The sequence below is a fragment of the Tympanuchus pallidicinctus genome, unplaced genomic scaffold, assembly GCF_026119805.1.
Source record: "Tympanuchus pallidicinctus isolate F22 unplaced genomic scaffold, pur_lepc_1.0 scaffold22, whole genome shotgun sequence".
Lineage (NCBI taxonomy): Eukaryota > Metazoa > Chordata > Aves > Galliformes > Phasianidae > Tympanuchus > Tympanuchus pallidicinctus.
In genome coordinates this window covers 40,184,498-40,195,701 of record NW_026294739.1, presented here as the reverse complement: position 1 = coordinate 40,195,701, position 11,204 = coordinate 40,184,498, and the positions used below count along the sequence as shown (strand labels likewise).

General features: G+C 59.8%; 2 protein-coding genes across 3 annotated transcripts; one reads left to right on the top strand and one right to left on the bottom strand.

Moving 5' to 3' along the window:
* Nucleotides 1–2,518: 2,518 nt before the first annotated feature.
* ZNF319 (zinc finger protein 319) lies at nt 2,519–6,664 on the bottom strand. Its single transcript, XM_052686304.1, has 2 exons — nt 6,505–6,664; nt 2,519–4,700 (listed from the first exon to the last, which is right to left on the bottom strand). The coding sequence occupies exon 2, from the start codon at nt 4,305–4,307 to the stop codon at nt 2,643–2,645; it is 1,665 nt and encodes a 554-aa protein (XP_052542264.1). The 5' UTR covers nt 4,308–4,700; nt 6,505–6,664; the 3' UTR covers nt 2,519–2,642.
* Nucleotides 6,665–6,925: 261 nt separating this feature from the next.
* USB1 (U6 snRNA biogenesis phosphodiesterase 1) lies at nt 6,926–10,683 on the top strand. 2 transcript variants are annotated; one of them, XM_052686460.1, is made up of 8 exons: nt 6,926–7,037; nt 7,111–7,259; nt 7,502–7,685; nt 8,321–8,374; nt 9,334–9,439; nt 9,913–9,996; nt 10,254–10,267; nt 10,359–10,683. In XM_052686460.1, the coding sequence occupies exons 1-8, from the start codon at nt 6,967–6,969 to the stop codon at nt 10,363–10,365; spliced, it is 669 nt and encodes a 222-aa protein (XP_052542420.1). In that variant the 5' UTR covers nt 6,926–6,966; the 3' UTR covers nt 10,366–10,683. The 2 variants fall into 2 exon arrangements, with proteins under 2 accessions (XP_052542420.1, XP_052542419.1); XM_052686459.1 differs by having other exon boundaries at nt 10,254–10,683.
* Nucleotides 10,684–11,204: the final 521 nt, after the last annotated feature.

Below are 11,204 nucleotides of genomic sequence, written 5' to 3'. Positions count from 1 at the left end.
GAATAGAGACATTATCCAGGGGACAACAGGGACACAGTGCAGCACACTGCCATTCCCACCACGCTTTGGAACACTTGCAGCTCCTGCAAGCAGCCCAGGGACAACGCCTGCAGCTCATTCACCCCATGCCCCCAGACACCCCATGACAGCTCCTGCTGACCCCAAGCCCACCCCAGCTCCCCAAGGATCAGCACTGCACTGCCTGCAAATGGGATTACCAACACCGGCTGTCCCCTACTGCCCACCTCCTGGCTGCCACCCCGACTTCAGAGCTAAAAGACCCCAAAACAGAGCAGCTGAGAGCAGCCTAGAAAGCCCAGCAGCCAGCAGCTCAACCCCAGGCACTTACCGTGGGGCCACGAGCAGCACTGCTGGGTCCTGGCCGCCCTCCGGCTGCGGTGTAAGGAGGAACCCCGAGTGTGAAGCACCCGTCTGGCTGCACTCAGTGCTGGCCTGAAGGATCTGGGGCAGGAGGCAACAAATCTGCGCTGGGCTGGGTTAAGCCTTCCCTTGCTGAGCCTGCCAATTGCTGCTTGATCCGTTTACCTCCCGCCCAGCAGCACCAGCGGCATTTCCCAGCGCCCCTAATCCCTGTGTGAGCGCGGGGACCCGGCGTGTTTTTGTTTAAAAGATGTGCTGTGACATCAAGTTAAACTATACAGTACTTCTTTAATGAATATTAACAAACTGCTTTAAAAAAAAAAAAAAAAAGGAAACAAAACAAAATAAAACAACAACAACAAAAAGAAACGCGGACAGAAAACTCGGTAGGAAGTTCTACATCTCTGATGCAGCATGAAGTTAGGATGAGCGAAGGTCCCTCTTCCCTGGGCAGCAGAGAGGAAGGTCTGTTTGCAGCTCTGGGAAGCTGTGCTTGGAGACAGCCCCGAGGCCACTGAGGGCCCCAGCCCCGTGGCCGTGCACGCTGCTCCTCCTCTGCGCTGGAGATGGAACTGGAAGCTTCTCTCCACCTTTTAGTGTCCACCATCTGCAAAGCAGGCACGGCCCAGCTCTGTGCAAGGTCCACCTGCCTAGACTTTAAACTCGTCCTAATCACCAGCTCAGCATGCAGGCAATCTGCGGGCTGCTGTTTGATAACTAGAGCCGGTCGGAACACCTCTGGCTCACCCAGTGGACAACCCAGGGCACAGGAGGGCTGAGACTGGACCTGCACTGAAGCTGGAGCAATATGGCAGGTAGTCCAGGACCACATCCAGCTGGGCTAGAGCACAGAGGGTTGTAACATTCTGATATCTCCAAACACGGAGAGGGGAAGGCTGGTAGCAAGGCGGCAGGCACACCTTCAACCCTGAGGGCATCGAGCTGGCACCTCATGGGGCTCTTGGCCATAGGAAGCCAGCAAAATCCTGCAGAGGAAAACACCTGAGGCTGCACCAACCTTGCTAGGGGAGATTTATTTTTAAGTGATGTTTACAAGAACTGTGCAAAACCTGAAAAACGGAAGAGGTAAAGAAAGAGTAAAGGGGTAAATCAGGACGCCTGCAAGAGGGGGAAAATAACCCCTCCTTTATCCACTGCTAACCTTCCCCTTTCCCTGGAGCCGACCCCACGGGGCAGGAAGGGTCCTCCCAAACTTCTTCTGGACAGAACTGATTCCCCCCAGCAAATCAGACACCCCAGAGCACCACGTGGGTCACCACCGGAGATGGCCGAGACCATTCCTGCAAAGAGGCTGCAGGCTCTTTGTAGTGTTCACCTCACCCCTTAGTGTTCAAGCTGCGGGGACGTCCCTGTGCCTGACCCTGGAGGTGTGCTCATGGCCCAAGCAGAGCAGGGAGGGAAGGAGCCTGGGAATGGAGGTAAGTCTTCATGGGAGAGCAAGGTCCCTGCGGAGGCAGCTGGTCAATGCCATGCTCACAACCAGGAGCGGAGACTCTCCTTACCACACTCTGCAGCATGTGATGCTCGGTACCCTTCCCTCACTGCCAGCAGGGATGGGGATGGGCAGGCTTGCTCAAAACTATTCCCAAGTGTGACAGCCACCAACTGCAGGAGCAGCAATGCCAAAGTGTATTTTGGAGGTGTGCAACCCCACGACTTTTCCCTTTCCATGCTCTAGAAAGAAGGAGAGCAGGAGAGGTCGGGGCAGTCGATAAATGCTAATGGTCTGAAACGGTCCCCTCGAGTCACTCGTTTGAGTTTGGATTAACAACACTGGGAGAGCCCAGCACGGAAACCTGCCACAACCCCAGCGAGCAGCACACCCAGAGGGAGCGCTCCGCTTTGCTCCCAAGCACTCTCTGCAAGAGGAGTCACCGGGTGGGACAGGGAAAAGAGGCTGCATGCAGAGGGCGGCCGAGCAGAGCCCTGCCAGCTCCCAGCACTGCAACATGGGTACAGCGGGAAGCGCAGTCCAGGGGACACCAGGCAGCTCCAGGCATCGCTTCCTCTCATCACCTCCCTCCTCTCCTCTCCACTCTCTCTGAGCCTTTGACACCGTCCTTCAACCCCTGTGCTACAGTGGGTACAGACCACGGAGGCCAGAGGAAAGCTTCCGCGCCCGTCGGACCTCCCCTTTCCCCCAGCACTCCCTGGAGGCCGCCTCCAGCTGAGGAGAGGGAAGGGGAGGCCGAGGCTCGGGAGCATCACATGCAAGCTGAAAGCCACCAGGGGCAGGAGGCTCACGGCAAGCAGGCGGCCACCTGGTAGGCGCCCTCGGCCGTGTGCTGGACGCTGTGCTCCTGCAGCAGGCCCAAGTCCAGGAAGCGCTCCCCGCACCACATGCACTTGTACTGCTGCTCGCGGGCGTGCACGCTGTGGTGCTTGTTGAGGTGCTCGCGCTGCTTGAAGGCCTTCTCGCAGGAGGGGCACTTGTAGGGCTTCTCGCCCGTGTGCACGCGCCGATGGCGCTGCAGGTCCGAGGCGTACTTGAAGCGCTTTTCACAGTCGGGGCACTTGAGGGGCTTCTCGCGGGCCGGGTCGCAGCGGTGCTGCACGAACTCGGAGGAGGAGAAGAAACGTCTCTCGCAGAGCGTGCACTTGAGGGGCTTCTCGGCACAGTGGGCCAGCTGGTGCTTCTGCAGCGCCGAGGCCCGCTTGTAGGACTTGTTGCACACGGCGCACTTGAAGGGCCGCTCGGCGTTCTGCACGCACTTGTGCCGCAGCAGCTCCGAGGACTGGTTGAAGCCCTTCTGGCACACGTTGCACTTGAAGAGGTTCTCTATGCCGTGCACGTGCTGGTGGTACACCAGGTGCGAGGGCTGCACGAAGCCCTTCTCGCACAGGTTGCACTTGAAGGGCTCCTCGGCCTTGTGCGTGCGGCGGTGGCGCATGAGCGCGTACTGCTGCTTGAAGCTCATCTGGCACAGGTCGCACTTGAAGGGCCGCTCCTCGCTGTGCGTGCGCTCGTGCTGCCGCAGGTCCGAGGGCCGCTTGAAGGCCTTCTGGCACTCCCCGCAGCGGAAGGGCCGCTCGCCGCTGGGCGTGCAGGGGTGCTGCAGCAGCTCGGACGACTCCTTGAAGTGCAGCTCGCAGACGTTGCACTTGAAGAGGTGCTCCCCCGAGTGCGCGTACATGTGGCGCACCAGGTGCGAGCGGTGCTTGAAGGTCTTCTCGCACACCGTGCACTTGTAGGGCCGCTCCGAGCTGTGCGTCCGTTTGTGGTGCACCAGGTGGGACGACTGGCTGAAGCTCTTGTCGCACAGCGTGCACTTGTACGGCTTCTCGCCCGTGTGGATGCGCTCGTGCCGGGACAGCTCCGAGAGGTGCTTGAAGGTTTTCTGACAGATGGAGCAGCTGTAGGGCTTCTCCGAGGGATCGAGGGGCTGCGGGTGCTCGGCCTCGGGCGGCTTGTAGGTCTTCTCGCAGATGGAGCACTTCATGGCGTTGCCGTTGTGGACGTTGTGGTGTTGCGCCAGCGAGGTTAGGAGGGAGAAGCCCATCTTGCACACACCGCACACGAAGGGCTTCTGCTCCACCTGGATGCACTGGTGTTCCAGCAGGTCGGTGGCTTGGTGGAAGATCTTCAGACACTGCGTACACTGGAAAGAGCGGTCATGGCCCGGCAAGCACTGGTGCTCATGGGGGTTGGAGAGGTGAGTGAGGTCGTGGCCGCACACCCCGCATTTGTGGGACGGCTCCCCAGCCTGCAGAGGGGCGTGCTGGTGGTGCTGCAGGCCCGGGTCCGGCTGCAGCAGGATGCCGTAGACGGCACAGCCCAGGGGGTTTTCGGCGGTGCTGGGTGGGATGGAGTGCTCCGGGAGGGCGGTGGTCCCAGCGTGGTGCTGCTGCGGAGGTGGCGGCGGCTGCTGCGGTTGCTGCTGTTGCTGCTGCCAGCTTTCTGACATGCTTGGGAAAAAAAAACAGGGTTTTAGGAGTGACAGCTTCAGCTTCTCGGTCAGAAAGGTTCAAGTAAAAATAAAAATCAAAAGCATCCAAGACTCTGATTCCCTGTACCGATCCTGAAATTGAGGACAGGAAACCCAGCCCACAGCCAGGATCCTGGGGAGCGAGGAGGCCGAGATGCCACGGGCTCCTCCTTGGATCTGCAGAAGTTCTTTGTGGACTGCGTGTTCCGGTTTTCTGCTTGGCTTTTTCTCTTTCCTCCTCTTGGACAAAAAAAAAAAGTCAGGCAGGTAGAAGCAAGTGCCTTGAAGACAAGAGGAGGCCCTTCTCTGTGCCGGCTGTGATGTGCGCACACACAGGCAGGGCGAGCGATGCAGCACAGGGAGCAGCTCTGCCTGCAAGAAGAAGACAGTTCATGTCAGATCTCAGATGACAGACAGGCAGCTCTCCAGTCAGGTGAGCTCACGGCTCACTTTGCAAATTCTCTTGCACCCCTGCAAAGCACCTGGAGAGGGGAGCCGACCAGAGCTGGAGCACTGCATGCTGCCAGGACTCAGTGTAGAAAGAGACAGACCCTGCCTGGCCAACACAGCCATGGGTTTGCCTGGCGAGCTCTCACACGAAGCAGTAGAGGCTGCCTCAGTCCCCACTGGGCCCAGGATGCAATGTGGGGTCTGAGCAAAACGCTCCCCTGCAAGCTCACCCATTTCTACCAGAGCAGCTCTAGCAGGGTGAACACATCTATCTGTTACTCTGTGCGAGCTGCGGTGTGCTAAATGCTGTGCAAAAAAGCTACCGAGTGAAATGTCACAAACACCAGGGCAGATTCCCATCCTAGAAAGGCAATTCTGCCAGTCCCAACCTCCTTCTGAAGCCCCAGCATCGAGCACATTAACCTCTGACAGAGCCAAGGGAGGGAGGTACTCGTGAAGTTTCCCCTCTGCCTGTAGGAAGAGCCAGAGAAGATAGAGAAGGGTTTGCCCTCGGTGTTACCCTGCCTGCAGACAAAACAGAACCTGCAGGCATCATGCAAAGCACGGTCAGAGGCACTGCAGCAATGGCTTGGCAGAGCCTTCCTCCAAAGTTCAGGATAACAGCACGCTGGGGCCCAGCACCTTGCCACAGAGGTACTGCTTGGCCTTGCTGTATGGTTCTTCTCACAGATAAAATCCAGTATTGACCAAGAGAAGAGTTAACTCCACCGGTGAGCAGCGGGTATGAACAAGTGACAAGACACTTCAACAGCACAGAAGCATCTATCCTTGGGCAAGAGGCAGCAGCAGGCACTGCTGGGCCACAATCCACAACTCCTCAGTGCCTCTGTGCTACAGGGCAGGGCATCGCTTCGTCCTGCAGCACCAATCTGAGCAATACAGCACCCAGAGGCCCACGTGCCAGGCTGGTTTCCTTCAGGACCTCAGTCCTTTTGTGCTGACACCTGGAGCAGATGCTGCAGGCAGGATACAGCCCCTGCCCCCTCGATGCCCCACAGAACATGGCATCGCTTTGTCCCCCAGACAAATCTGGGCAGCATGACACCCAGAGGCTCCTGGTGGGCCGGGCCAGGGTCCTGCCAGGACATGGGAGCTCAGCGCTTTCGCTCTGACACCCGGAGGAGAAGCTGAGGGCACGATATGGTCCCCCTCGGAGCGGCGGCGGCACGGCTTTGCCCTGCAGACCGGGTCGGCTCCCAGCGGAACCTCCAGCAGCAGCCCGAAGCTCACCGTGTGCTGAGCCTGCAGCACGGGCCGGGGTCGTGGCGCTGGGGAGCCGTCCCACAGCACGGCGTGCAGTGCCATCCCTGCGGGCTGCGGCAGCACCTCATCCCGGCATCACCTCCCCATCCCGGCATCACCTCCCCATCCCGGCATCACCACCCCATCCCGGCATCACCACCCCATCCCGGCATCATCACCCCATCCCAGCATCACCACCCCATCCCGGCATCACCACCCCATCCCGGCATCACCTCCCCATCCCGGCATCACCTCCCCATCCCGGCATCACCACCCCATCCCGGCATCACCTCCCCATCCCGGCATCATCACCCCATCCCGGCATCATCACCCCATCCCGGCATCACCACCCCATCCCGGCATCATCACCCCATCCCGGCATCACCACTCCATCCCGGCATCACCACCCCCTCCCGTCCCAGCATCATCACCCCATCCGTTCCAGGCAGCAGCCCGTACCGACCTGCTTTACCGGGACCGGCTCCGGGTCCCGCTCATCCCTCGGAAGGAGCGCCCAGACGGAACGGAGGCACTTCCAGGCCGGGCTCAGCGGGCGGCGAACAGCTTCTCGCCCGGGGCTCCCCGCAGCCCGAGCCCACCGCCGGGCCCGCCCCGCCCGCGGCCCGCCGCCCCCATGGGCCGCCCCGAGGCCCCGCGGACGCGCGGGGGGCAACTTCCCGCCGGCCCGAGGCCCGCACAAAGGGCCCTCACCTGCGGCGGGAGGCCCCGCTCAGCCCGCTCCCTACCCGCGGGCGGGGCCGCGGCCTGCTCGCTCCGCCCGATCCCCGCGCTCGCTTGGCGGCGGCGGCGGGCGGCGGGGCGGGGAGGGCCGGGCCGGGCGGCGGAGCGGAGCGGAGCGCAGGAGGCGGAGCGCAGGAGGCGCACGGCGCCCCCTGTCGGGCGGAGCGCGCAGCGCAGCGCCGCCATGAGCGCGACGCTCGTGGGGTACAGCAGCTCCGAGGATGAGGAGGAAGGAGGGGGGGGGACGCGGGGCAGGTGGGTGCCGTGCTGCCGTGCGGCGCCGAGCCCGGCGCGGGGGGAAACCGACGCGCTTCTTTCTGTCTTGCAGCCGCCGCCTGCCCGTCCCCGAGTGCGTGCTGGCCATGTTCAGCGAGGAGGAGCGGGAGGAGAAGCGGGACGACAGCTCTCGGCACGGCGGCCGCGTGCGGTGCTTCCCACACGAGCGGGGCAGCTGGGCCACGCACGTGTACCTGCCCTGTGCGTGAGCCGGGGCGCGGGGCCGGGCCTGGGGCTGCGGGGCGGCGTGCGGGGCATCGCTGACGCCTCGCCGTGGGAGGGCGGTGCGGCCAGGCGCCGCTGCCCGGAGCTGTGGGTGCCCCGGCGCTGGAGGTGCCCCAGGACGCGGGCGGGCTCTGGGGGGCCGGCTGCCTACGGCAGGGCTTGGAGCTCAACACGCTGTACGGTCCCCTGCAACCTCTGCCGTTCTTTGTGCCCCACAGACCAGGCCCAGGAGGAGTTCCTGGAGCTGCTGGAGCTGCTGGCGTCCCACGCTCGCACCTACGTCCCGTCCCTCACTGCCATGGAGGAGTTCCACGTCAGCCTGTCGCAGAGCGTGGTGCTGCGCTACCACTGGATCAACCCGTTCATGCAGAGCCTCAAGGAGCGCCTGGCCTCCTTCCACAGGTGGGGACAGCTGAGTCCCTGGGCAGCTGCTGTGGGCCTCTCATCCCACTCTTTAACAGGGCCTGTTGTGATAGAATCATAGAACCATAGAACGGCCTGGATTGCAAAGCACCACAGTGCTCATCCGGTTCCAACCCCCTGCTGTGTGCAGGTCACCAACCAGCAGCCCAGGCTGCCCAGAGCCACATCCAGCCTGGCCTTGAATGCCTGCAGGGATGGGGCATCCACAGCCTCCTTGGGCAACCTGTGCCAGTGCCTCACCGCCCTCTGGGTGAAAAACTTCCTCCTAACATCCAACTTAAACCTGCCCTGTCTCAGTTTAGGATGAGAGGAAATGGTTTCAAACTAAAACAAGGGAGATGTAGACTGGATATAAGAAAGAAGTTCTTTACACTAAGATTGGTGAGGCAGTGGCACAGTGGTGCCCCATCCCAAGGTCAGGCTGGAGGGGCTTTGAGCACTGATGGAGCTGTGGGTTGTCCCTCCTCATTGCAGGAAGTGGGACCAGATGGCCTTTAGGTGTCCCTTCAACTCAAACAATTCTATGATTCTATGAAATTCCATCCCTTCTCCGTCTTCTGTTTGTGTTTGGGGTTTTTTTTTCCCTGGCTGAAACAGTTTCTATCTCACTTCAGGTTCTTCTGTGTGGCTGACCGAGTGAAGGTGTACACCAACCAGAACAAAACCAGGTGAGCGAGCAAAGAGGAACAGGGCCAGGCAGGTGAGAGCGGAGAGCTGCCCGTGCCATCCCACACCATGGCAGGGAAGTCCACGGAGGGGCAGACCCTGAAGTTTCAGATCTTTGTCCAGCCCCTTCCAGCAGCGCCCTGGGGTGGGTGTGTTTTTAGTTTCTCCATCAGTTCTCTGCAAGCTGTTATTGTCTTGTGGGGACTGAACCTCGGGCTGCAGAATTTCAGCCTTCTGAAGTTAGGAGGAGGGATGTGTTCCCAACGTGGCCTGAGGCAGCCTTTCTGCTGGGGTTGGGTGATGCTGCAGCTTCACATCCGCTCTGCCAGAGAGACAGCCCTGCACATTGCTGTGCTGATCTCGTTGGCTCTGTGGTTGCACAGATCCCCGTGCCAGCTGGGAGAGTGGGTGAGGGAATGAGCAGCCTGGGGCCAGCGGAGTGGAGGCCACCTCCTTTGGCAGCACTGCCAGCTTCTGCTGATGGTGAAATTGCATTGTGAGTCTTCAAAGGGCTGGAGACAAACAGCTCTGGCAGCGCTAACTCACCTGGGCGCCAGCTCAGAAGCCTGATGGTGCTGCTTCCAGTTTAACAAAATGAAGCAATTTAAATGCCAAAGCACATTAAAGAGAAAGGTGATTAAAATTATGAAAAGCTGCTGAATCTAATGGGAATGGAAAACCACATCAGCCATGGGCAGGAGGAAGCAGGTCTTTGAGGAAGACTTGTCCACCCTCCCGTCGTGCGGTCAGACGCAGGCGTATGAGAAGTGTCACCACGACGGTCCTCATGAGGAACCTCTTTGTCACAGCACTTCCCCATCCACACTGTTCTCAGCTGGTGCTTTGCAGCCGCTTCCTCTCCATTGTACAACTCCTGTAGCAACCTCCATCCTCTCAAAGCCATACGGCTCTTGCGCAGGGCTCCGCTGAGATACTCACGTGTGTTCTGGTCTTTGTTTAGGACCTTTGTAGGTTTGGAAGTCTCTACTGGACATTTCCAGCTGCTGGAATTGGTCTCAGAGGTGGACAGGGTTATGGAGGAATATGACCTCCCCGTATTTTACAAGGTGAGACCTTTCCCTGCTGGTCTGGAGGTGCTGTCTGGTTCCCTGTGACGGGTTGGGGCCTGACTGTTCTGTGCAGTGTTCAACGTTAAATAAACAGGAGTGGAGAAATTGGGCTCTGAAATGGTTTTCCACAGGCCAATCAGTGGCATTCACAGCTGACACCCTGAACAGGATCTTGCTGAGAGTGGGACTTGCACAAGTATGACTTCTGTTTTGTGCCCTGGATGGGAGAGTAAGGATGTTAACTAACTGGTGCCCTCTGGGAGTGGGGCAGAGCTGGGGAGGACCCTCATTTCCAGCACTGTCACATTTCAGCTCTGCAACCACAGATTTGGCTTTGGGGGCTCCCTGCTTTGCAATCCTCCTGCCCATGAATGCAGAGCACTCCACAGGGCAGCACCGCACCGAATCTCCCACTGCAGTGAGCAAAGCCTCCTTTCATCCTTGTGATCCAATCCCTGCTTTATCTTCAGGACCCATCGTTCCACATCAGCATGGCCTGGTGCGTGGGGGACCTGAGTGGCAGCCTGGAGGGGCAGTGTCTGCAGGAGCTCCAGGTGTGTCCCCACATGGGCACGGGGGAGAGCCAAGCAGAGGGAGTTTGCTTCTGTGAGGCAAACTCAGCTTGGCTGAAAGAATGGAGGCTTTGGGCGGGGGGGACAGAGGGAGGTCAGCGAGTTGAGTCACCTTGCCAAAGAACAGCCACAAACCAGTCTCTGACTCGGTTCTGGGATGGAGCAGCCGACTTCCCCCTCCAGCAGCCGGCCCACCCAGCCTCCTTGTGCTCAGTCCTGTCCCTGCTTGTGTTTTTCAGGACATTGTGGACAGGTTTGAGGACTCGGCGCGCATTCTGCGTGTCCAATGGGAGCAAATCCGCTGCAAGTCAGGCAACAAGTTCTTCTCCTTCCCCTTGAGGTAGGACCTGATGGGGCTGTGCGTCTCAGAGCCCAAAGAAAGACCTGCTGTTCAACAAAGAGCCGTTCTCCAGCACAGCTCCAAACACTGGGGGCTGCCACACGCCTCCCACGCTCTTCTTGTCTGCTCAGCAGCTCTGGGAAGTTTGTGGTCTCAAGCCACGCAACTTCCAAGTCTGAGTTGCTGGCTAAAGAAATGTGTGTTTGCAGATTTCTTACAGCGGCGTGCTGTCAGCAGCCAGGATGTGCTGCCGTCAGCATTGGTGGCTCCAGTCAGAGCTGCTAATTTTGCTGATTTTAAAGAAGAAAAAAACCCAACCCTCTCTAAAAGCCGTGGATGCCTTATGTTTAGGAGAAGGGAGGTCGCGTGGGAAGCGGTTGCTGAAGGCAGCTTGTCTCGCGCAGTTGGAAGTGGCACTGTCATTGTCTGGAGGCTCAGGGCTGACAGCTGAGCTCAGTTGTAGCTCTGAAAAACAAGAAGGCAGGGATGCAGCAGGGCATCTCCCTACCGTAACGCAGCCCACAGAAACTCCTGGGTCACATCTGCGGCCCTCTCACGCTGCTGCTGCTGCCTCTGCAAATTGCAGTGTGAGATCCCGTCGCCAAGACTGAATCGTGGCGATTGCATCTTGACGGAGAGGCTTTACAACGACGACTTTGAGGTTATTTGAGTCAGAAGGCCGTGTTCGCAGGGCTGTCCCTGCCGTCGCGTTACGGCGAGCCCAAGAGAGGGCACTGTCGGCTCTCGCACCGCGGCCCGGTGGGCGTTCTCGCTCGGTCGGGGGGTGGCACGGGGGCTTCTCCATAAAGCGGCACCCACCGCGCTGGGCTGTCCCTGCGCTGCCCGTGGG

Excerpts from the sequence above, each read along its gene's own strand:
- USB1 (XM_052686459.1), top strand. The coding sequence starts at position 6,967 with ATGAGCGCGACGCTCGTGGGGTACAGCAGCTCCGAGGATGAGGAGGAA. Across the intron at positions 7,260-7,501 it reads CACGCACGTGTACCTGCCCT|ACCAGGCCCAGGAGGAGTTC; the intron begins GTGCGTGAGCCG and ends TGTGCCCCACAG. Across the intron at positions 9,440-9,912 it reads ACCTCCCCGTATTTTACAAG|GACCCATCGTTCCACATCAG; the intron begins GTGAGACCTTTC and ends CTTTATCTTCAG.
- ZNF319 (XM_052686304.1), bottom strand. The coding sequence starts at position 4,307 with ATGTCAGAAAGCTGGCAGCAGCAACAGCAGCAACCGCAGCAGCCGCCG.